The 26819-nt window shown below is 38.5% G+C and overlaps 1 protein-coding gene across 1 annotated transcript in view; it reads left to right on the plus strand.

The window, feature by feature from the left end:
* Positions 1–301: 301 nt before the first annotated feature.
* The window catches only part of UACA (uveal autoantigen with coiled-coil domains and ankyrin repeats), an 87594-nt gene continuing 61076 nt past the window's right edge, over positions 302–26819 (plus strand). The window contains exon 1 of the mRNA XM_057542907.1: positions 302–547. Coding sequence (XP_057398890.1) covers positions 467–547 — 81 coding nt within the window. The 5' untranslated portion in view covers positions 302–466. The remainder of the gene's footprint in view (positions 548–26819) is intronic.

Genomic DNA, 26819 nt, shown 5'->3' on the forward strand with positions numbered 1-26819 from the left:
CGGGAAGATGAGAGCTGGTGTAGGCTGGACCCCATGCTCTCTCTAGACCTGAGGCTCCATCACTCAGGTAGGCGGGCGCCGATGGTCTGGAGCCTGCCTCTTGCGTCTCTCCAGACCGCTGGCCGCCCACCTCTGCCACTCCCCCAGCAGAAGTTCCAAACTTTTTCTCCAGCAGGGAGAGGAAGGGTGTTATTAAGTTTGAAAGGGAAGTCCCTCCCCCTTCCAGGATTCCTATTGGTCGGGGCCGGCCCCATCCCCGCCAGGATCGCAGGCGGATTGGCTGTGGTAGGGGAGCCGCGCCGCAGGCCCTGGGCCGACCGCCGGGGGCCCCCAGGTGGCAGGCAGGTGGGGCCGGGACCGCCAGCGCTGCCGCCTCCTCTGCGCGCTTGCAGCCCTCAGACTCTAAGGTTCGCGCGCGGGTCAGACGCGCCGCGCTCGGCGGGAGCGGGACTGCCAGGACTTGGCCATGAAGAGCCTCAAGTCCCGCCTGAGGAGGCAGGACGCGTCCGGCCCCGCGCCGTCCGGCGCCACCGCCCCCGCCAGCGCGGTGAGTCCCGCGGCCCGTGGGCGCCCCGGACTCCCGGCGCTGCCCTCCCGCGAGCCGCGGAGTCCTTCTCTGTTCGGCTTTGCCTCACAGCGTCCCGCTGGGTCGGCCTCGGCGACTCCTCCTCCCTCCTCTGGCCAGGGCTCCGCGTCGGCCCGGAGACCGTGGGGACCCTGCCCACCGCCGCCCCCGGGCCTCGACGGATCCCTTTCCCGCCCCTCATCCCCGGGTCTCCCAGCTCCTGGCCTTCGGGATTGGATCGCACCCTCCTCCTCAATTCGGTTTTCGGGGTTGTCCCCCACCCCGGCCCTTCCCCGGCGACCCCAGCCCCTCCCCGCTCCCGGGCTGGCCCCCGCATCCCACGCGCGCTCTGACCCGGCCCGATTCCGCGGGGCCCAGGCGGGCGCCCCTCAGTCCCCGGAGCTGCGGGCCGGGCGGGGGCTTGGCGCCCTGCAGTCCAGGTGGGCAGGGCAGTGGATCTGGCGCCGCCCCGCCCGGACTCCGGACCTTCCGTGGGTGAGCGCTGCCGGGCTGGGTGGACGTCGTGTGCTGGACGCTGTCGCGGGGTCCCTGGGAAAGTTTGATTTCTGAGTGAGGCAGATGGAATCGGGTGTAGTTGTAAAGACAACGCCCCCAATGGGTGGTGACCCTGGAAGTGAAGGTGGTTGTCCTGTGGGACCGTGTAAGTCTCACCTGTGGGACAGACCCGTGTAGACCTCCATTCGGCGCAGATCTGCAGCCCGGCCTCAGTGTGCGCGCTAAAAAGTTCTCCGGGCCTCTCAAGTTGGCAGGAGAACAGAAATCTTGAGAAACAGCCTGACTGCAGATGTTGGGATTTAGATAATTTGGCAAGTTAGAAGAGTTGGCCATATCACCAACATTCTATATTATTAGAATAAACGTTATTTTAAAAGTCTTGGAAGAGTCAGAAACGTAAACGAGATGTAATGCTCAAAATGCCTGGCTGCCCATTTGGAGTAATTAAAACGGACCTTAATAGGTTTACATAGGTTTTACCCAATGATTATATGCTTTTTATGAGAATACTAATTCATGTACTTTGGCTTTTGAGTGAATTCAGAATTGTGCCTTTCTCCCCCCCCTGACTACTTCTAGGATGATTTTACTTGGACTTAAAGGAAATTGTGGCGAAACTTGGCTCTTTAATTCCCAACTGAAAAAAACAAAAACAAAAAAAAGGGATAGCTTCATATGGCATGATATTTGATGATTTGCTATTGTTTAATAAAGCATGAAATCGTTTAATTAGCCCATAGAAGGAATGATTACTTTCACATTATTTTTTAAAATAAAATTATTGGCAGAAACGTCATTTAGTGATATCAGAGGTCACTATAGGTAGTTGAGTTAAAGATTCAACTTCTTTGTAGTGCAGGTTGTTTTCAGCTTTAAAGATATACTTTTCTAGGATTATTTACAGTATTATACCCATTTGGTTTGCACTAAGGATTCACATCCCATTTCTAGGTTTGTACACCTTAATTTTAGCCTGTTTTCTCTTCTAGAAATGCAGAGTGTTTAGTTGTTATTGGTATTATCAGCATGCCAGTTTGCATTTTATACATTTGGCACGTGAAGCGCATCTCTCTGAGCTTAAATCTTCAGCATTTGTTCCACTGAGCATTCTGTTATTTCTCTTAAAATAACGGCATTAAAAATAAAGAGAAATATATGGTATAAAAAAATAGAATCTACCTGCTTAGAAAAAGTGAACATTTCTCAGTATTAGTTAAATATTCAAATAAATTTTGTAAAATACTCAAATGAAAATAAATGAGTGTGATGACTAATAAAACCAAACCAGGGCTTCCCTGGTGGCGCAGTGGTTGAGAATCTGCCTGCTGATGCAGGGGACACGGGTTCGAGCCCTGGTCTGGGAAGATCCCACATGCCACGGAGCAGCTGGGCCTGTGAGCCACAATTGCTGAGCCTGCGCGTCTGGAGCCTGTGCCCCGCGACGGGAGGGGCCGCGATAGAGAAAGGCCCGCGCACCGCGATGAAGAGCGGTCCCCGCACCGCGATGAAGAGTGGCCCCCGCTTGCCGCAACTGGAGAAAGCCCTCGCACGAACCGAAGACCCAACACAGCCAAAAAAATAAAATAAATAAATAAATAAATAAGAAAATCCTTTAAAAAAAAAAAAAAAAAAAAAAAAAAACCAAACCAAGCATTGATAGAGTACAATACATGTACAAGGGAAATAGATTCCTTCTGCTTTTCAGTCTATAACCCATAATCTCTAATGTCCTATTTGGTCACATGTGTATGTATTGTTATGACTGAGCATCTTTTTTTAAATCTTTTTGCCTTCAAAAATATTTAAATTTTATTTATTTGCTTTTGAATAGATAACATAGCACATGGCTTAATATTTAAAAGGAACAAAATTATTTACAGCAAAAAGCCCCTCTCCCACCTGTGTCCTTCAGTTTTTCTGCCTGCCCCCCACCATTCCTCAGAGGCCAATGGTGTTATCAATTGCTTGCATATCCCTCCAGAGAGAGTTTAGCATATACAAGCAAATATTAATACAAGTATTCACCCTTTATAGAAATGGTAACACATTGTACCCGCTGTTCCATATATTTTTTTAAACTCCAGTATTTAGGCCCTTTCAGAGCATCCCCATTCAAATCTCTTGCTATAATAAAAAATGCTATGATGAATAAACCTGTATATATTTCAAGTGGGGGGTGTGTGTGTGTATATACTTGTAGGATCAGTTCCTAAAAGTGGGATTGGTGGGTTAAAGGATATGTGCATATGTAATTTTAAAGAATGTTGTTAAATTTCCTCTGTGCGTCATGCACCCAATGTGTGAGTAATTATCACTTCCCATGCTTTTCTTTAAAGTTCGCTCAGATTTTTAAGTTTTGCCAGCCTGATAGGTAAATACGGTATCTCAGGATAGTTTGAATTTGTATTTCTTTTATTATGGGTGAAGTTGAGTATCTTTTCATATTTTTAAAAGCTCCTTCCATGTTCTTTTCTGTGAACAGTTTACCTTTCCATTTTTCTATTTGGTTGTTGATTTCTTTCCTATTCATTTGTATGTACTTTATATCAGGGAAATTAACCTTTTATTTTATTTTTTTAAATTAATTTATTTTTGGCTGCATTGGATCTTTGTTGCTGCATGCGGACTTTCTCTAGTTGCGGTGAGCGGGGGCTACTCTTTGGTGCAGTGTGTGGGCTTCTCTTATTGCAGAGTACGGGCTCTAGGCATGCGGGCTTCAGTAGTTGTGGCACATGGGCTCAGTAGTTGTGGCGCCTGGGCTCTAGAGCGCAGGCTCTGTAGTTGTGCACAGGATTAGTTGCTCCGCGGCATGTGGGATCTTCCTGGACCAGGGCTCGAACCTGTGTCCCCTGCATTGGCAGGCAGATTCTTAACCACTGCGCAACGAGGGAAGCCCTAGCCTTTTTTTTTTTTTTTTTTTCTAGAAAGTAGAAGCCTAGTGCTTTTTTTTTTTTAAGTTGTTTTTTTTTTAAAATTTAATTAATTAATTAATTTATTTTTGGCTGTGTTGGGTCTTCACCTCTGTGAGGGCTTTCTCTAGTTGCGGCAAGCGGGGGCCCCCCCTTCATTGCGGTGCGCGGGCCTCTCACCACCGCGGCCTCTCCTGCTGCAGAGCACAGGCTCCAGACGCGCAGGCTCAGCAGCCGTGGCCCACGGGCCCAGCCGCTCCGCGGCACGCGGGATCCTCCCAGACCAGGGCCCGAACCCGTGTCCCCTGCATTAGCAGGCAGACTCCCAACCACTGCGCCACCCGGGAAGCCCCCCCTAGCCTTTTTAATATGAATGTTTTTTCTTAATTGGTTGTTTGTCGTATGACTTTGTTTATGGTGGCTTTTGCTAGGCAGAATGTAGTTATTTTTGTACAGTTAAATTTATCAACCTTTTATTTTGTGACTTTTTAAGTTTATGTTATATCTTGGCCTTTCCACTCTGCAATATTAAGCAAAAAAAAAAGAAAAATCTCCCTGGTTTCATCTAGTTTTTTGTTCGTTGTTTCATTTTTTTTTTTTTACATTTAACTCTCTAATCCATATAGAATTTATTCTGGTGTAAGGTAAGAGGTATACATCTTGCTTTTTTCTTTCTCTTCCACTTTCCCCTCGTGGCTACCTATTTTGAATCTTAAAGCATTCATTTAATCATCAGGGAAATGATCACGATTTGTACAACTTTGAGAAAAAATTTTAAAATGTGTATTTCATAAATAGTTTTCTTCATGTATTTATTTAAGCTTATCTGGAGACACATTAGAAATAGACTGAGGTATGTAAATATTTTATGATATTATCATATGTGAAATATAGCATATTAGCTTAACATGCTAGATTATAATTATATGTTATATAAGGCATTTCAAATATTCTGAGTAGTACCGTGGTTATAAATATGTCAATGAGTTTAGAGTTCACTAAATGGGAGTGTGTTTATACACATATAAATAAATATAGTTCACAATTATAATTTGTGCGTAGAATACATTTGAGAGTCCTTTACTAGCTAAATCTGGAGATAGCTGCAGCTTTTGATCATAAAATAAGACAATTTTTGTTGTTAGATTTATTTTTAATTACTAAATTGGAGCTTCGGGTTTCTGAAAGGGATAATTAAATGACTGTAGGGACTCCCCTGGTGGTGCAGTGGTTGAGAATCCTCCTGCCAATGCAGGGGTCACGGGTTCGATCCCTGGTCCGGGAAAATCCCACATGCCGCAGAGCAACTAAGCCCGAGCGCCACAACTACTGAGCCTGTGCTCTAGAGCCTGCGAGCTGCAACTACTGAGCCCGCATACTGCACATACTGAAGCCTGCGCGCCTAGAGCCCGTGCTCTGCAACAAGAGAAGCCACAGCAATGAGAAGCCCGCACACCGCAATGAAAAGTAGCCCCCGCTCGCCACAACTAGAGAAAGCCCACGCGCAGCAACGGAGACCCAAACACAGCCAAAAAAAAAAGAAAAAAAAAGTAAGAGCGGTAATTAAAAAAAAATGACTGTAAATGCTATTTCAGATCTAGTCAATTATATGTACAGTCAGTTATGTGTACAGTTATATGTACAGTGAGAATAGGCTTGTTTCATTTTCACCTAGTTCAGATTAGGAAATTTGAGTAGTAATTAAACTGCAAAGCAGTATTGCAAGGTGACATTTTGGAAGGGGGTTCCACTTTAAATTGTACCTATACTGGTAATCTCTGACCTGGGAGGTTCTGCAGTGATTATTTTTGCTGCCCTTTCTTTAGGCTTCAGTTAAAATGGGGCAATTAATTTTATAAATCAGCAACCAAATATGTTCTAAAGCATCTTCGTAATATCTCAGTACCCTGAAGAAATTTCGGTATTTCTAAAAGAATTTAGAGTTACAAATATAGCAACTGAAAAATCTTTAAAAAACTTCTTTTGGTTCCCACCAAGAGTAGAAGTTTGAGATATTTAGAAAGCATAAAGGATTAAATACGATTTTGTTTTAGTTGTGATTTCGAGAATGAGGCATTTGTGTTTTCCACTCAGGGATATGGGCGTGTTTGAAAGGATGTTATTGTTATTCTTATATTGATGATTTTGTGGTAATGTGAAAACTAAGATCACAAATAGTTATGTTTAGTTTAAACTCATGATACTTAATTGAGCAGTGTTTACTCATTTTCATTAAAGATGCCAACCTTTAATTAAAAATGTTTACCTTAATTAAAGCTTTATTCAGAGAGTTTCCTAGGGTTACCCCTGCGTTGTATTTCTTGTGGTTCTTGAAGGAAGATCACAATAAAGAAGCCCTCTTTTTATACTTCTGGATTTCAGCCCAGCAGCAGTTTTGCCCAGGTCATCACGCTGACTTTAATTGCTGAACTTTATTATAATACCAAAGCAGAAGGGTTGAGTTGCTTTGGTATGTCTTTTAGTACATAATGAGTCCAAGAACTTAAATGAGGAGTAGTTAAGCATTTTAATTACTTCTTTTAATAAGAGTGGAGTAATGATTGTGCATTTATTTATTGTGCATCATACACATTTTTCAAATTTAAAATCATGAGTTTCATAATAAGGCAGGTGCTTTGTTTAGTTTGGGAAACATGGCACACATGAGCTAGGCTCAAGACTGAATTAATAATTAGGTCATCTTTGAAGAAACGGATAATTCCAAGTTGGGAGCAGAAAATGTGCAAGATGAGCATGGCATCCTTTGTCACACTAGAAGGCAAAGAAGTTTTCAAAGATCAGGACTCGAGAGGGAGCCAACTTGAAGAGGCGACCAGTGATGGGGACTGTTTGGTCATCAATAAGGGTGATATGGCAGTGGACTGAATTCTGTAATAAATCTTTGAGTTCATAATAAAGAACTGATGTGTTCTTTTAAGATCCAGAAAATAAAGAGAAAGAATGAAAATTGGGCTTTTTCTCAGGGTAACCAAATACTCAATAAGGGGAAGTTTCTTTTTTATAAAAGGTATTTTACCCCAGCTAATAGATGAAGAAGGGACGATAGGATTAGTATATCACAATTTTACAGCTCCCCATGAATCAATGGCTATAGAATCCAGACAGTCATTTATGAGTAGCTACTAATGTCTCAAAAAAAAAGACAGTTGGACATAATTTATCTCCTGATGGAAATATTCATTCCTACTAAGTAATAGTCTTGCCAAAAAAGCCAAACCTGAATATGATAGGCCTCTAGAGCTAACCACCATTTTACAGAAAATACAGAGGAAAGAGAAACATGGGGATGCAATGAGCAAAATTCTAATCATGGGAAACTCTAGAACAAATGGCCTAGTTTTTTCAAAAATACATTATAAGAAGAAGAAAAAAATGGAGGAGAAATCTAGATATTAAGAGAGATTTAGGAGACATATTAACTAATCACAATGGTAGACTTCATTTGACCCTGATTAAGTAATTGTAAAAATAAAAGTTTATAAGACAGTTGAGGAAATGTAAACGCCAACTGGATTTGTGTTGATTAAATAACTGTAAAAATAAAAGTTTATAAGACAGTTGAGGAAATGTAAACGCCAACTGGATTTGTGTTGATATTATGGAATTATTATTTCAAAAGATTTAAGTGTGACAATGGTAGTAATGGGGTTATGTTTATAAAGAGGTCTGTCTTTCAGGGAAACATTTAAAAGTATACTATTTACAGGTGAAATGATGTGAAGTCTGGAATTTGCTTCAAAATAGTCTGTGGGTGGGTGGGAGAAGTAAGTGGGGGGTATACTTGAAATAGGATTAGTTGTGAGTTAATAATTATTGTAGCTGGTTGGGTAATGATACTACTGTATTTACTTATGTGATATTATTTTGTATATGTTCTAAAGTCTCTATAATAAGAAAGATCACGTCATGGCCTTCATGAATTTTAAGAGAACTAGACATAAAATAACAATACTACAGTATGTTAAGAGCCATAATATATCAATAGATGTGTATAAATTGCTGTGAGAGCACAGATGTGTAGGGTAGGGTCAGGGATAAAAGTAGAAAGGAGAAGCTTGAACCTGGGCCAGACAGACAGTTCGAAGGGCACTGCAGGCAAAAGAGAAGTGAGCACAGTGGTGTGGAGCTGTGAAATGATATTGCCTATTGTGGGAGCATCGGGTTTGAAAACAAACTTTGGTATTCTGGTAAGGGATGGTGCAGATGAGTTACTGACAAGAATTTCAGTGAAAGTAAGGAGTTATAGGGTGACAGCTTGGGGGGATAGTCAAAGGAAGATTTTTCTTTCCTTTTTGTTTTTTACCTTGAATTAAAACTTTGAATTCCTTGACAAGTTTAAACTGTCATTTAGAGAGATCTCTGACTGGAGTTAGTAAAGTTTCATCTTCAGAAATTATCCTGTTAATAACTTAACAAGTTCATTTTCCCTCTTATCCCCTCCCCCCTAGAATTAGCTAATAGCCAGCAAAATTTTGTTCTCATTAACCCTGTTTAACTTATGGTTGTAGACTTGGTGAAGAAACCTAGATCCCAGAATATTAGATTTAAACATAACTCACGTATTCTCTGTTTCATCTCTATCATATGGAAACCTTTACTGTCCTGTTACAGATTATGCAAGCATTTGTCTAACCTCACATAAGGGATATAACAGATTGTTGAAAATTTCCACCTGCATGAGCTTATCTATGCAAGAGAAGTCAAATTGATTTCTGTAGGCAATTTGCCTAAAAATAGATCGTTGAAATGTACTTCCTGAAATTATAAGCAGAATGATAGGCTAATACATGCATATTGCCTTTTCCTAAATCATAAAACAATTAAAAGCTTTATATAGCTTTTATATAGTTAGAAAGAGTAATAGCTCTTCCAGGTTTAAAAATATAGCACAAAAACACAAGAATAAACTCACTTGTTTGTAGTTATAAAAACAGTTGTCTGTTGGACTTTTTTTATTCTCAGGAATCCTGAATATTATTAATGTGGACTAATTTATTTCCAAATAGTATAGTCTCCAAAATGAAGTGTAAAACACGAACCGATACAGTTGAGTGACTAAAGCTCTGACCAAGGATGGGATTTGATGAACTGTATTTATATAATTGAATCAGACTGGCAAGTGCCCTTGAGAGAGAGTAGATGCCTGACTGAAACAATGAGGATAAATGGCTATCTGCTGTTTTTAAAAATCTTTTTTTCCCCCATAAAATTCATACATGCTCCTTGTAGAAAACAAAATATAGTTGAAGATAAAGAACAAAACAAGTCAATTGTAATTCTATTCACCAGATTATAAACCACAGGTTAGGCTATTTTTAAAGATTTCATAGTGCCTCTTTGTTATTTAGTCAGCATTTAATTACCTTAATGCTGCAGTAATGATATGTATATCTTTTTGAATCATATTTGATTCTAAGAAACTTTGTACTTAAAATTACAGGTAATTTGAAATGATTTGAGCAGATACAAACGTCCCATTAGGAGAACTCAGTAAATGCTAGTGAATTTACTTAAAAAGAAATAATTTATAAGAAGTCCAAGTGCCAATAGCCAGTATTTTTTGAGCATGTATGTCCCAGGCATTGTTCTAAGTTCTCTACATGAACTCACATAATCCTCACAGCAACCCTAAGAAGTGGGTACTATTGCCATCATTTTATAGATGGCAGTTAAATAATTGACTTGCCCAAGGTGCTATCGCTAATAAGTGGAGAGCCAGGTGGCTTGACTCTGGAACCCGTGTCCTTAACCATTGTGAGCTGATATAATTTAGAATTTAAAGCTATGGGATTTGTACCTTAAGCCAAAGACCAAAAAAATTGTGGGGCGGGGTGTTTGGGCAAAAGGAAGGCCTTTTATGGTAAGTCTCAAAACCAGTTTGTGTTCCATCCAGCAGGATATAAAATTGTTGCATTCCACACACCCTTCCAGTAATGGATGCTATTATTTAAAACATATTTATGAACCAAAAATTTATTGCTTTAATCTGTGTTTTTAATTTCTAGGGAGTGTGATGATATTTTTATGCTTGTTGGCACTTTCACTTCTTGTTTTAAGAATTGTCTATTCATGTTATTTGACCATTTTTTCTGTTGATGCCTTGTTCATATTGATCTTTAAGAGCTTTATATCTTTATTTTTGCTATTTTTTGGCCTATTGTAGCTTTGAGAGTAGTGTGTCTTTCACTATAGTTGTGTTTCTGTCCTCTCACCTGTATATTTCAAACAGTTTTTGCTTTATGTACTTAATTTTGTGATAATTGATACATTAAGTTTCCTGGCTACTTTATATTCTTTTAAAGTGTAACTAGTGATTATAAAAATCTGTAATTTGTCCCATTATAACTTTTGTCTTGAATTCTACATTGTTTGATATTAATACTGTCATATTGTATCCCTTTTGCCTTTTGTTGTTGTGTATATTTGTATGTTCACCCAGCATATTATCCCATCATCCTTGGTTTTAGCATTAGATGGAGGATGTATGGGTATAGTAAGTCCTGAGAATCCAGTAGAACTAAAAATTGTTGGCTTACTCTCTGGAGAGGGGTGTGTGTGTGTGTGTGTGTGTGTGTGTGTGTGTGTGTGCGTGTATACATGTGTGTCTAAAAGGGTATATGCTTTTTGGGGTGGGGGGAAATGATATGTTTTTAATATTGACCTTATTGATATGTTGTCAAGGCTTGACATTACCTCTGTAGTAAAGTTTTCCTTTTCAGATGCACAAATATCTTTTTAAAAATCTCATTGACTTTTGGTTAATTTTTTTCTTACCAGATTGTGGCATTATTAAAGGTGGGGGGGGGGAAGGACATAAAACAATCATGCTTTCTCAACCAAAAAAGTGAATGTGTAATTTTTCTTCTAGCTGGTTTTTGTTATTCCATGGTTTTCTTATCCGCAAGATACTTACCCTGTGCAGAGGTTGGGGTACCATGAAAATGAGTCTCCGGTGGGGAAGTCTTTGTGTGTGTGGTTCTAGTGAGGCTGGCATACTCTGATCTTTTCTGCTGTGTACATGAGGAATAGCCCATAAACACTTGCTGATTGACATGTGAGTGGTCTTTTTAATGGGAGATCTACTTTATGATTCACCTCTATTTTTTTTTTTTTTATTAATTTTTATTTATTTATTTATGGCTGTGTTGGGTCTTCGTTTCTGTGCGAGGGCTTTATCTAGTTGTGGCAAGCGGGGGCCACTCTTCATCACGTCACCTCTATTTTTTGCGACTGTTGGATTCTTTTAAAAAATTAACATTTTGTATTTTTAAAACGCTATGAAATATAAACAACGTTCATGGCAATGGTTAAGTAGATAAATGTGGAAAATGGAGTGTTTTCTCAGCCTTAGAAAAGGCACACTGTGGGCTAAAGACTGTCCGTTCATAGCTCTTGAAACTATGCCTGGAGCAGTGTGAAGGGGCAGGTTGGTGTGTTAGTGTTAAAGAGTCAAGGTCTGCAGTCTGGATGACTTGGACTTGAATCTTGCTGCTCCCAGTAACCAGCTTTATGACCTTGGGCAAGTTACTTAAATATATTTGTTTCCTTATTTGGAAAATGGGGTTAATAATTGCAGTTAGCTCAATAAATATTAGTTCTTACTATTACTCCCTGAAAAAAATCTCACCAGAGGTCATTCCATTTTTATCCTTTATAACCAGATGAATAGCAGTCTTTCCTGATCTTTTTCTTTCCAATTAATACATGCTGTCATAGGCTTTTTAAAAAAATTTATTTTGTTTTTGGCTGGGTTGGGTCTTCGTTGCTGCGAGTGGGCTTTTCTCTAATTGTGGCGAGCAGGGGCTACTCTTCGTTGTGGTGCGTGGGCTTCTCATTGCGGTGGCTTCTCTTGCTGTGGAGCACGGGCTCTAGGCACGCGGGCTCAGTAGTTGTGGCTCGCTGGCTCTAGAGCTCAGGCTCAGTAGTTGTGGTGCACAGGCTTAGTTGCTCCATGGCTTGTGGGATCTTCCTGGACGAGGGCTCGAACCCGTGTCCCCTGCATGGGCAGGCGGATTCTTAACCACTGTGCCACCAGGGAAGTCCTCTCACAGGCTTTTATATAACCTAGATCTTCAAAAGATCATCTGCCCTAGCCTTTTGCCCCAAGGGAGGTAAATGGTATCTCTATTTTTTTTATTTATTAAAAAAAATATTTCTTGAGGGCCTAGGCTAAGCACTGGGGCATGAGAAGATGAGGAAGATAAAGAGGCTCAAAATACTGTATGGGAGCTCTATAAATGGATAATATAAAGTAATAACTGCTGTGATAGAGGAATGTACAAGGTGCTGATCCAATCTGGGGCTGAGAAGTTGGTGAAGGTTTTTTTGCAGGGCGAGCTGCTGTTGCAGCTTTTTTTTTTTTTTTTTTAATTGAGGTGAGATTCATATAACATAAAAGTAATCATTTTAAAGTGAACAATTCAGTGGCATATAGTATATTAACAGTATTGTGTAAGCACCATCTCTGTCTGGTTCCAAAACTTTTCTATTACTCCAGAAGAAAACCCTGTATGCATTAAGCAGTTGCTTCCCAACTCCCCTGCCCCCTGGCAACCACCAGTCTGCAGGATGAGGCTCTTAACCTGAAACTTAAAAGAAGTGGGTAGGAGTGATCCGGGAAAGGAAGAAATTCCTTTCAGGGGGAACAGCAAGATCAGAGGCATGGAGAGGAGAAATGTCAGAGTTGGGGGAAGGGGCAATTGGATTGTCAGCTTACCTTTTTGCCACCAAAATAATAGGCAAGGGGATTGAAGGGGAGGTAGGCAGGAGGGGAGGTTGGGGTTAAATCTTGGAATGGCTTAAAACATGCCACACTGTAAGTGTTGGACTTTGTCCTGTGTATGCCGAAGTGGCGAATCATATGATCAAAAGTGTTTTATTAGATGGATTACTGTGGTAGCTCTGTTCAGGATGGATTTGAGGTGGGCAGATTGTTTATGAGTGTGCTACCGCAATATAGGCAAGGATTGGTGAGGGCCTGAATCATAACAATGCTGGAAGGGATGGAGAAGAGGCATACATTAGAGAAACATGGGTCACCTGAGACCCAGAGAAGTTGTGACTTGCCAGCCACACAGTCAACAGACAAGTGGTCAGAGCCCTTGCCTGCTAGCCTTGAGCGAGTCCCATTAAGTCCCCTGCACCTGATGCAGTGTGGGGAAGGTGCAGTCCCAGACTAGAGGTAATAACCCTCAAGGGGGGCGGGGAGAACACTGCCTCCATCTTCCTATGGTAGCAACTTAGCCTTGTTTTAAAGTACACTGATTCATAGTCAATTTGGATGAATAGCTCAAAGTTCTGATGATGTTGTTTGAAAAATACTTTTGAAAGCTTAACTTGCTATGCTAATAATCATTATAAGCACAGGTGAATAAAGAACCCTCGATTTAGAGTGTTTTGCCAGCTGAGGAAGACGTTATGTGTACGTTTGATAGAGTTGAAGCTATAGTTAGTGTTTTATATTTACAACTGTATGAGCTTCTCATTCCGTGGTATCATTCATAGCTATCAATATACTCTTTCCACTGGTTAATACAAATAGGCAGAATCTCACTTATTTTGCTGAGAACAAGTCTTTGGAATTCTGTTGAGGGACATTCTATCTACTTGTATATTTGCCATTGTATAAATTACAGTTACTCTGAGACTAAAAATTTCACTTCCACTCATATTTCTCAGACTTTTTTTTGGTCTTAACACTTTTATTGTCTGCCCTCATTTTCTTCTTTCGCTCCCAGGAACTGCTATCCAGTCCCCTTGAAGATTGATTGCCCCACCTTGGACCCAGTGTCAGCCTATTGGCAGGCTATTAGTAGTGTTTAGCCCATTAGTAGCTGAGATTTAGAAAGAGTTCTCTTCTCTGTCCAGAGGGGGGCAGTTCCTGAAGACTAACAAACATTTATGGTCTATTACATTCTACTTTCATTCAACAGATATTGATTTAGCACCTTCTATATGCCAGATTTGGTTCAGTTTGGTTTGGTTCCTTCCTTCCTTCCTTCCTTTCCCTCCCCTTTCCTTTTTTTTTTTTTTAGCTAGGTTTATGTGGTGGGCATGGGGACTATCTCATACCAAACTCAGCTGGCCGAATCACTCTGAAATGCCTTGCCAGCCTGATCCCAGGGTTGTATCCTTAGTCTTAGTTTTCCATAATGAACCCTGGGTAGAATAGCCAGTCTATGAGCTAGGTTTTCATTTGGCCCATTTACCTCCTCTACTCTTTTTTTTCTTTTTAATTAATTAATTAATTAATTTTTATTTTTGGCTGCGTTGGGCCTTCGTTGCTGTGCGCGGGCTTTCTCTAGTTGCGGTGAATGGGGGCTACTCTTCGTGGTGGTGCCCGGGCTTCTCATTGTGGTGGCTTCTCTTGTTGAGGAGCACAGGCTCTAGGCATGCGGGCTTCAGTATTTGTGGCACATGGGCTCAGTAGTTACGGCGCACAGGCTTAGTTGCTCCGCGACATGTGGTATCTTCCCAGACCAGGGCTCAAACCCGTGTCCCCTGCCTTGGCATGCAGATTCTTAACCACTGTGCCACCAGGGAAGTCCCCTCCTTTACTCTTTATAGCAAGAATCAAACTAGAGTTTTATACTATAGAAATTGTCACTGGTTTCAGAGTTCTTTGCTTCTGGTTCACCCAGGCATTATGATTTGGTGCTAACCTTTGTTTGCACATTCATACTTCGCCTTTTGGTGTAACTAGAAAATTGGCTCCAAAAGGTGACAATTTTGCAAAAACATGTCTTTTTTTTTTTAAACTAGGGGAAAGTTCAGCTCCTTTTTCAATTTAACTAATTTTTAAATTCATATAATTTTATTTTCTTTACAAGTTTTAAAATAACCTTATACTTTATTTCTTTAACATGTTTAAATATTAGATTTTTTAGCATTTTAGGATTAGAAAGGATGTTAAAGTTTTCTAGCCCAGTGGCTAGATTACCTTTAAGCTTTTTGACTATATAATCCACAGTTAGAAATACATTTTCTATTGTGACAGAGATGTAGTGGGCAGAATTCTATAAATGGCCTTCCCTGATTTCCCACCTTAATCTCCAGGACTTTGAATTTGATGAGATACTGTGCCCATGGTTATGTTATATTACATGGTAAATGAGATTTTGCAGATGTAATTGAAGGTTACTAACCACTGGAATTCAAGTTAGACAAAAGGGAAATTATCCAGGTGGACCTATTCTAATCACATGAGAATTCAAAAACAGACTTTTCTCTGGCTTGCAGCAGAATTGGAAGGCAGAGAGATTTGAAGGACAGGAGGGACTTGGTATGTTGTTGCTGGCTTGAGGATGGATGGGGCCATGTGAGAAGGAATGTGGGAGGCCTTGAGGAGCTGAGAGAGAGGCTCTGGGCTGACAGCCACCAAGGAAACAGGGACCTCAGACCTATAGCTGCAGGGAATGGAATTCTGCCAATAACCTGAATGAGCCTGGAAGCGAATTCTTCCCAGATGAGAACCCAGCCTGGCTGGCACCTTGATTTTGGCCTTGAGAGACCCTAAGCAAAGAACCCGGTCAACCCCACTTGGACTTCTGACCTGTGAACTCATAAATAAGTGTTTTTAAGCCTCTAAGTTTGTAGTTAATTTTTACACGGCAGTAGAAAATGCAGGACTGTTTTGCCATAGTCTATACTGCTATATGAAGAAATTCTATGGAAGAAATGAAAATCTTATAAGTGAAAAAAATCAGAATAAAAAATATAGGTACAACCTGATAATAGTCATGTAAAAATTCACATGGGAAAAGACCAGCGGGGGAGATACAAAGATGATCATAGTTATCGATTATGAAATTTTTATTTTCCTTTTCTTTGTTATGACTTTAATTTTTATAATTAAAATATATTTATATTAATATAATTTTAATACACTTATTTATGTAAAACTATGAACTTAATTTGATTTGGGAATTTATTACTGAGAACATGCAAGTTCATAGCCCTGAAAGGCTCTTACCGGCAAGTGTTACACGTGAAAAGCTTCTGAGTGTTTTCCCTTGGCTTAATTATTAAATATATATAATTAAGATCATTGGTAGAAAGAACCTGTTGGTAATAAACTAAAACCCCTATATTCCTTATCATTCACCACATCACTAATTTGCTGAGGAAATAGCTTTTGCTGTCTTGTTTTGAGAGGAACGCACAGGCCTGCACAGTTTTGGAAAAGAGATTCCGTGTAGAGGTCAAGACGTGGCCATTGGAAAGGTAGATTTAAATTGCTTATTTATGGCTTTTAAAATAAAGATGTGAAAGGCCTTGTTCCAAATATTACTTGTCTTCAAGCCACTTGAAGTGATTTAGCCTTAATAAGGAGCTTTATTGCAAGGGGTCGTACAAGTTAAGCTCTACTAATCAGAGCTCTTTCTATGCACAATTGAGGAGATGGGACAGCAGTTTTCCTAATTGCTTAGATCTAATTGCATTCCTGCTGTTGAACTGTTTCGATAGTGTGGGAAAGGGTGAGTCACAAAAGAGGAAGGAACTCCACTTAGCACCCTTGACAAACACTGCTGGGTGTGGTGGTGTGTTTGGGTGTACTCCTAAGACAAATGAAGTGTCTCGTTTTATGCAGTGAGGTGATCATGTAGGGTTTTTGTTGATTCTAACTTATAAGATAAACTTCCTGTGTCTGCTCTTCAGTAGCATTGAAGAGGACCGTAAGTAGGAAAAGAATAGTATTGCATCATGAAGATGAAACCCTATCCTATAGTTATTTTTTGTATGAAACTGCTTTATTAAAACTAACATTGTTAACCACAAGGTATGCTATTGCTTTTCAGCGTTCCTGGGTGATAACATTGATTCAGTTAAATAGCAATAATTGGGAAAATATGTTGAAAATGATAACATTTCCATTGAAAGTGTGAATACGCATGCTTAAAAATTATAAACCACTCTTAAACGCAAGGCCAACTTTATAAAGAACAGAGTTTTGGAGCTCCTGGAATGCCTCTTTTTTCCAACCTTCATAATTTCAAAACTTAAGTGTTCCAATTGTATACGTGTGGGTGACTCTTTCTGCTGGTTTCCCCGGTTCCTTGTTTGGTACCATCAGACTAGCAGGTTCGGCAGGCCCTGTGGTTCTTTGAGGGGTCACAGAGATGATGAGTAAGGTGTAAGTGCCAAGGTTTAGTATAGGACAGACCTTGGGGATGCGGAAATCAGGGTGCTATTTCTGCTGTTAAGTGCAATTCCTGCGGGACTGGAGGTGAGAGTAAAACAGCAGGTGCTTGCCTCATGTTTTGGCTCATTGCCTGCCCCTTAGAGTGAGTCCTTCCTTAAATTTGGTTCCATAAGCACTTCACTCCCCTTACTCTGGTCCCGGCCCTGCTCACTGGTGCATCACTGGGTTAGCAGGTTATCCCATTTTCTTTTCTTTTCTCTGAAGGAGAAACTATTATTTTTTCACCCAGAGGATCCAGAAAGTGTCTTTAAATTGGTTCTTGTATATATGACTTCACTTGGCCAGAGCTATCACAGATTTGTACATGAATGTAAGTTAGAGAATATTTAGTTTATGCATCTGAAGCAGTTTGGTTTGTATATAGCATTTTATGAACATAAGTATGGTGAAAATAGTTTAGAACAATAAATAAATATTTCATGACTATGACTGCTAGGTTTTCAGTATACCCAGGGAGTGTTCTGATTTGTTGTTTTCTTCCTTCTTTTATTGAGACTTTCTACTCCTGTAATTTATTACGGAGGTTTTCTAGGTGTGTTTCACATTTGTAATCGGTGCTAGAGTCAGAGGTGGAATTGGGAGGTATATTGCCATTGCCTTGAAACGGGAAGAGAGGAGGATTGGACATGAACTGTAGTTTTGAGACAGGGTTTTATATTTGGAGGTTGGGAGAGAAACACCACCATTTCTTTTATTTCTATTATTTATATTTTTATTTGTTATAAAAATATAAATAATAGACCAATCTGGGGTTTATATATGTACCACACCAAATCCTAGAGCCAGTACTGTTAGTTTAGTTGAACTTCTGACAATTAACGTCTTTCCTATTGACTTCAAAAATCTGGTAATATTTTTGGTTAAATTAGCAGGAATCTAAGTATTGTCAATGAAGTTTTGAATTTTTAATATGTAAACTGTTAAGAATTTGGTATACATCTTACATGTCCGTAAGTAAAGTTTGCACTTTAGAATCATTTGAACGGCCTTTTAAAGTAAAATTAGGTTATATTGGCAAGAATAAGACCAAGTTGTCTTTACCTTAATTCATTCCTCTGTAGCAGTGGTTCGCAACTACAAGTGATTTTTGTTCCCTGAGAGACATTTGGCAATATCGGGAGACCTTTTTGTTATTACAACTTGGGGGCGTAGTACTGGCATCTAGTGGGTAGATGCCAGGGGTGCTGCTAAACGTCCTGCAATGCATAGGACACACTCTCCACAACAAAGACTTACCTGGTGCAAAATTTGAATAGTGCCAAGGTTGAGAAACCATGCTTTATAGGATTTATAACAAAGTATAGTTGTTATCACCCTTTATATTTTTCATTCCCCTCACCCCCACATCTTAGATGTACCAGCATTTTGAAATAGTGCTCTTGTCATGATATGTGGTAGATTGATTACAGAATGGCCCCATTCTCTACCCTTCCCTGTATCCATAGTCTTTGCAATGTGACTCTTCCTATTTCCCTGCTTCTTGAATATAGGTTGTACGTGTGCCCTGCTTTGGACGATAGAATATGTTGGAAATGATGTTGAGCCTAGGTCTCAAAAGGTCTTTCATGCTTCTGTTCTCTCTTGTGAACAAGCCCACACTTGCCTGGCTAGACTGCTGGTTACCAGTTGCTCCTATTGTCCCAACAGACATCTAGCCAATCACCAGACGTGGGAAAGAGGCCATTCTAGACCAGTCAGCCTCCAACCAGCTGGGCCATTTGACTGTAGACACATGCATAGCCGAGATTACTCAGTCTCACCCAGCACAGCAGAACTGCCCAGTTGACATGTAGACTCGTGAGCAGTAATACGTGGTAGCTATTTTAAATCTCTGTGTTTGGTTTTGCAGCAATAGGAAACTGATACATTGTGATATAGGAAGCTTTTGGGAGGGAATGGAGTCTGCCTTTTCCTCTAATTACTAATAATTCTAGGCAGATGTCTTGTTAAAAAGCCTTGCGATGGGATTGTATTTGCTGCCTTCATAATTCAAAGACAGGGAGGCCATGAAGATTGGAGTGAAGTGAGCGAAGGGGAGAAAGTGGAAGGAAATTTTATCAGTGATCTCTTGGGGGTCCGGATCATATATTAGTAAGGATTTTGGATTGTGTTTGGATCCCAATCTAAAGAGTCCAGTAGGCCAGTTTTTTGTTTGTTTGTTTGCCTTTTACAGAACATCCCACGATTTAGGTTTGCTTGACTTCTTCCTAATTATTACTTTCAGGTTAAATATTTATGGCAAGAATACTAACTACTAGAGGGTTTTAAGCAAAGGAGTGACATGATCTGACTTATGTTTTAAAAAATATTCTGACTGCTGTGTGAAGAGTAGACTGTAGCTTACAAGTAGGCAAGGGGGACAAGGGTAGAAATGGGGAGGCCAATTAGTAGATTAATTTAATAGTCCAGGATGCAGAAACTAAAACAAAAACAAACCCCCCCCAAAACAGAACCATAATAGTTCTTCTTATTGCCATTAATTAATATAAATTAATTTTATTGTAGACCATTTAAAAACTTTCTTCTGCATTTTCCATAGACTCTTGCTTGAGAAATAATGAAATGTTTAAAAATTGGCCTTTTAAAATAATAAACTCATGGATCTATTTAAAAACTCATCTTTCCCCCAAAACATTAAGGATAACTCCAGGAGAAAGGTGAACAGGGAATAACAAATTACAAAATGTGTGAGGCTGTGTTATATCTATATTACTGGAAAATCTAAGCAAATTATTTATTTGTAGGAGTGAACCTCTGAATGTGGCTTGGTTTCTGTTTAAGTACTGTGGCTGATCTTGTTCTTTTTTAAAAAATTTCTTATATTTTAAGTAAAAGGCTGTGGTTGAAGTACAAAAGATATTCTTTTAAAAATAACTAACCATCTTATATTTAAAAAAAAATTATATTGTATACATACATATAAGTAAGTAGATTTAGCAAGTGTTTTTAAATATAGAAAAAATACTGTGCAAATTTAAAACTGAATAAAACTTATTAGAAAGAATGTAACATAAAGTTTAAGATTTTGACCTCAAGAGAACACAGTTATTTTTCTCTTTAATGTATATACTTTATCTAAGACTTTGGATGAAATGTTCTGCTCTTCTTAATTTGTTCACAATATGGAAGTGGTTCCCAAATAGGGTCCTGCTACACTCAAAAGGGACAGAAAATCTTCCAAGACACTCTCACACTCTGAGCCCTGATAGCCACCTATTCAAATTCGTCTGTCAGCTCAGAACAGTAATGATTTTAAAGCACCACAACTGTTCTAGAACTCAGATCTACTCATCATTAAACATCCTTGAAACTCAGAAAAATAAGGTAATGGATATGAGCCATCCTCATACCTCTCACAATGCCTTAGAGTATCACTAGGCAGCATTTGAGAACCAGTGAACTCAAACTCATATTACACACAGTGCCTAGCCCTGCCTTTAGCAAAGTCATGAGCTCTGTCACCATCAGCCAAGAGGTTATAAGCATAAGCATTTATTAACGCCTATTAGAATAATCACTGCAATACAGATAACTACAGTCCTCTGTTAAGATGATAATAAAGATATTGAATTTTAACTAAGCTCCATAATTTCTCAAATACAAAGTATTATTTGAAAGCTGTTGAATATGCCATTTTATTAAAATCAATACAAAATATCTTAATTCCAATTGTATAGTGAGATACAATTGTTAGAATAGTTTGCTATAATTTGACTATAAAATACTTAAAGCATACTAATTAATTTGAAAACTACTTATTCATGCCAAATTCAAATTATTCTTCATATACAGCTACTTAACTGATGTAAAATATGTGAAAAATTCAAAATTGCTTTTAAGAGTTATTAAATATTTCCAAAACATGAAAACTATAATTAAACTAATTAACCGATTTAGAAATCTGCCAGTTAACTTCCAAACCCCAAACCGAGGGTATGTCCCATAAAGGTATCTTCCAGTACAATATTAATATTATAATCCCCAACATTAAATTCTAAAATCAATTCAAAGTACTCAAAATAACAAAACTAGCAAAACTGAAACGTTTGTTATTCATTCCTTTTTAAAACTTTTCTCTGATTATAGAAAATTGTAAATCTTTAGAAATTATCATTTAGATTGTGAAAAATCTCCATATTTACATATATGTGACATGTCAAGATATCCAAGATACATTATGTGAAAAAAGCAAGTTGGAGGACAGCCTATTAGTATAATCCTAGTTTGGTTAGTGGAGCTTTTTTATTTTAGTTGGAAAAGTATACACCAAATTCTTCATTAAACTCTTAAAAATAGTTTCCTGTGTTTAAGGGGTACAGGAATGTGGGGTTCTCAAAGATATTTCTGGACCATACTTTAAGGGATGGGTTTAGATTTAGAGTGGTGTCATTCTGCATGTTGAATAAACACATGCACCAGGTCATTTTGGTGCAGATCGCTTGCCTGCTACATTCTGGCTGAGCTGCCCTGTGGAGTATTTTAGGTGATAGAGGACAAAGGAAGAATACAGCCAGTAAAGGGACACTACCTTCAAAGAGAAACTCCTCTTCTTTGTTTATTTCAGGACTTCTTTGAAGAAAGTGTCTGGAATTAAAAAGACTTGAAAACCACCATCTGAGATAGCTGTCCATATCAAGTAGAAGTTCTAGGACAGTTTGAGGGTATTCAGTAAATTAAATGTCACTACCTTAATGTATATTTGTAGTTTTTAGTTTCTGAGAACATTTTCTCAATTTTCATTTTAGCCAGTTTAATCTGAGCAGGACAGATGAAAAGTGTATTAGAAATGAAAATATTTCTACTATGACGAAGTATTTCAAATAATTTATAAATAGGTTGCCAATATAAATTTATCTGCTCTGTGGACAATAAAGTTCAGAAAAAATATCTATTTAAAATGGAACCAATCAGTTTTATAGTGCTTCATATTATTTCTATGTGATGCGATGTCAAATAATTTTAAAGTAACCTATTTGTTTTATGTGCATTTTCTAATTGTTGTACAATCGTTGTTTATGTAATAAAGTGAGGAAAAAACTTTATGGGTATTGCTCTTTGTTAAATAATATTTTTACGATTTTTAGAAACATAAATATTAATTTTCCTTTTATAGGTTACTCCCCCCACCCAAAATGCCAGGAAAGAGGAGGGAGACTTTTCCTTTTTATATTCCCTTCTCTATACTGTTGGCTCTTTCTAAACACCATGGGTATGTATTCAATTCATAATCTAAAAAAGTACAATTCAGTCCTTAAGCAAAAGCTGCCTGTTTTCCTAACCTTCTTATACCTTAACCACAGCCTTATGCTTAAAATGAAGGAAATTTGGAGTTTAAGGTGGAAGCAAAGGAAGCATGTCTATGGCTGATAGTGAGAGTGGAAGACATGGATGGACTAGAATTGAACAACGTATGTGGCCGAGCATTGGTGGGCAGCTCCTCTCAGTATTCTTCTTGAGGTTCCTGGAACAGAATTGATGCCAGGGCCACCCCTAGCTCCAGACTTTGTAGGGCTCAGCTCAACTGTGGTTTTCTGTGAGATTTTTCTTGCAGCTCTTTGAATATCTTTATGATAAATCCCATTTTTCTTAAGGCAACTGAATGGGTGTTTTATTTCTTGCAAGTAAAGAAGCTTGAATAGAACAATATTCATTGTAGAAAATTCAGAAAATACAGAAAATATAAAGAATTCAAGTTTTCTTTAATCCCACATTCTGTAGCTGTTAACTCTTTGGTTATTTCCTTCCATTATTTTTCTGAATGTTTATTCCTTAAAATTGTGACCTTACAACCTAGATTAATGTTTGCATGCCTTTTCAATGTACTGAGCTCTGTGATCTTATTTCTAGTTCAGAAGAAAATTAAAGCCAAGGTAAATGAGAATAATTGGGTATATGTACTTTTAAAACCTGCATTTTGGAGAGATTTAGTTTTATTATGAAAAGATCAGCAAAGAGTATGCTTCTAAGCTAATGAGAAAATCAGTGCCGTTTGCGGTTTTTTACACTTTCCTCTGTGTTCCTCATGTATTATATGTCTTTTAAAAGTTTGAATTGAAAGTTTTGTTAGGGAAGACCCAATTTCTTGTTGTCAGGAAATACCTTTTGTCACTTTGATAAATTCACGTTAGGCTTGTTTAAGCAGAAACTCAATCTTGATTGGATTAGAAGAAGCTGAGGAACACTGAAAGTCCATTGAGGTATTAAATGTCATCTTACTACTGTATAATGAGAACTAAGTAGCTGACTAGTGGGCTGGATACCTCCATCCAGTCTATCCCTATAGGGAAGCAAGTTTATCAGAAGCTTGCCTGGTAAAGGTAGCATCAGAAGAGTGGGAATGAGTCATACCATTCAGATGTTTAAAGCTATTGTATTTTGATGACTTGGTATCCCTGTCATCTTCCTTGGATTGTTCCTGCGTGGTCAGTACCTGAATTCCTGAAAACCTTCCCTCTTAATGCACCTCTGCTCTCATTCCAGTATGTTCATAGGTACTTCAGTTGTGCTTCCGCTCTTCGTTTCTATTTTTTGGTTAAATGATAACATAGGAAATTTTTAGATTTTCTATACATCATAATGCAGCTTGTGGGGGCAAAATAACAATTGCTATTTTGGAGTCATAGTATTTGCTAAAATCATCAAATAAAGACAAAAATCTAATACATCTATCAAATGAATTTATCAAATATTCTATCAAATAAGATTTGAGTCTAGGAGATGTGTTGCAAACCTTGGTGCTTTTTTTGGTTGGAGCTTTCCTTGTTTTCTGGCTTTGGTATAAATGAATAGAGGAAAAGCCATTTGGGGCCAAAATTTACTATATAGTTGGGAATGCTTACTATGTAAGGAAGGAGTTAAATCTATAAAAAGTTCTTACTCTTTAAGGCAATTGGAGGTATGTGTTGGTTTAAAATAGTACAATATGCATACTTGTGAAAGAAGCCATGAAGCACACCTTTTAGCTGGTTATTGCTAGCTCTACTATTTTGCAACCACAGATTCCCTTGAAAAGTAAAACTCTGTAGTACAGTGTAAAACACTCAATTTCAGACAAATTTTCAGCTGAATATTTGTTACAAAAGCAAGTCACAGACATTGATTTTTTTAAAAAAATTTAAATCAAATAGTGTTAGAGGACTATCATATGTTTAGGTTTCTGTGGTCTTAAAAATTCTTCTCTTTGAAAGGCACAACATTTTCTTTGAGTGTATGTGTTAAAGATATTTCTGTGTATTATTGTCTATCAGATTTTATGAATAGACTTTATGAGCAGCTTGCCTGAGAAGTAATACAAAGGAAAATATTCATAATGTTGCTTTATATTTATATGGCCACCTTTGTATGTGAAATAGTCAGGTTTAGAAAGAATTCTTTGATTTCAGTATCTGTTAATTTAAGTTTATTCAGTCACTCAACAGATACTTAAGTGCCTGCTCTATGCAGTCAAGTGGCTAGGTTGTGAGGATACGGAGTGCTACTCCCTGATCTTGAGGAACTTGTAGACAGACAAGTGGGGGAGACAGTATTACAGTGCTAACACATTTAAATATAAAGCTACAGCACTGTGTAATAAGCTCTGTGAAGGAGAGGTATACCATAATATACATAATAGTGAAGGTCTGACTTGGTCTGGGAAGTCAGAGAAAGTGTCTCTGCAAAAGCTGAGCTGAGATCTAAAAAAATGAGTTATTGTTAAGTAGCACAGAGGAAGGAAATGCTGTCATCAGGTACCCTGTGAGGGAACCTGGTACTTTTGAAGAACTTCACTATGAAAAGAGATTAGAGGGCTGGGAAAAGAGTATCCAGCTTCAAGATTACACTTCAGAGGTCAGTAGGGACCAGACCGTGAAGAATCTTAGAGGTCATGTTAAGGATTTGGTTTTGAGAGCATCAGGAAGTTATTAAAAGAGTGTAAGTACAGTAAGTTTACATTTTAAAAGTTAATCTCTTTGCATTTGATTGCTGTGTAGTAATTCTTAAGGAGTTATGCTGTGTAACCACAACTCAGCTCCTTGGTGGTGGTGGCGGCGGCAGTAATACTTAACTGCCACTTATTTTGCACTTGTTCTGTTAACTCTAATCCTTATGACTAATGAGGTGGTTGATATTAGCTTCATTTGACAGATGAGGAAACTGAAGCTCCGAAGGAATAAATGATATGACCAAGGTCGTTAGCAAATAAGTAATCAAGCTGGGAACTCACTGGGAACTTAGTCCCGGATTTTCTGATGCCAAATCCCTGTTGGCTAGTAGGAGCGAGTGCCCTCAACAATAGACCATTGTACTCTTTCTGGCCAAACTGTACGTTCAGACAAGTTCCCAAAGATGTTTTTAATAATGATAAATTAGTGCTTCTCTGAGATTGAGTGTTTAAACGAATTGAATAATAATAATAAAAAGCTTCTCTTAGTGTCCAGCAGGGGGAGCCAGAAAGACTGATATTTGAATACACTTTGGAATTATCCAAGTTAGGAATATTCATTCGTAAGCAATTCTATTGAACGTGTATTAACAATAACCATTTAAATGAAATGTGTGTATTTTGATTTAAAAGTAAATATATATCTAGGTATTGAAAATGAGGAAGGATGTGTAACAAAATATAAAGTTGTTATTATCCCTTAATGATGGTTTTGCTAGGTTGTCTTTGCTGCTTTTGTTTTAAATATGTATTAGTCTTGTATAATTTTTCTACCATGAGTTTCTGTTATATAATAAAAAAACTCTTATTTTTTGTTTATATGGGTGAGGTGAGGGCTATTAAATGGTTTATAAAGTGTTTAAAATATTCCTTTAATCTAAAATGTATCACCGATCATTTTAATGCATTATTGATTTGCTTGAGAAATCCTTTTCATATCAGCAAGGTAAATTTAGGCCATCACTTAATCTGAATCTTCAAAATTCTGAATTACTGTAGTCTGAATTTAAGAAAATGTATTCAGTAGAAATAAAAGATGTATTATTTTGGAATCTTGGTTGTCACATTAATAAGAACATCTTAGAGTATAAAAGAAGAAATTCGTTATGAATAATATATTTATTTAATAGGATTCAGACTTAGAACTGAGTTCATGGTATCGGCTTTCTCTCGCATCCATTTTGTAGAATTGGTAAAAAGTATAAAACCAAAGTAACCCTTCTATGGAATGATTATTAAATAATCTGTACCCTTTTTTTTTTTGCCAGCATGGTATAGAAAAAAGTTGAAGTTTAGAATTAGATAGTCTTGAATTTGAATTTTTACTGTGTCACTTGGTAGCTATTTAACGTTGGCAAGTCAGTAAATTTTTGATTTTCTTGACTCAGAGATTTTCTTGACTCAGAGACCCTCCATCTCTCCAACATACAGTGTTGGAGCAGGGATAGGCTATCCACAGTAAACCCTCCTGTTAAGAAAGGGGAAGGGGGCTTCCCTGGTGGCGCAGTGGTTGAGAATCTGCCTGCCAATGCAGGGGATACGGGTTCGAGCCCTGGTCTGGGAAGATCCCACATGCTGCGGAGCAACTAGGCCCATGAGCCACAACTACTGAGCCTGCGCATCTGGAGCCTGTGCTCCGCAACAAGAGAGGCCGCGACAGTGAGGGGCCCGCGCACCACGATGAAG

The sequence above is a fragment of the Balaenoptera acutorostrata genome, chromosome 3 (genome assembly GCF_949987535.1).
Source record: "Balaenoptera acutorostrata chromosome 3, mBalAcu1.1, whole genome shotgun sequence".
NCBI classification, from domain to species: Eukaryota; Metazoa; Chordata; class Mammalia; order Artiodactyla; family Balaenopteridae; genus Balaenoptera; species Balaenoptera acutorostrata.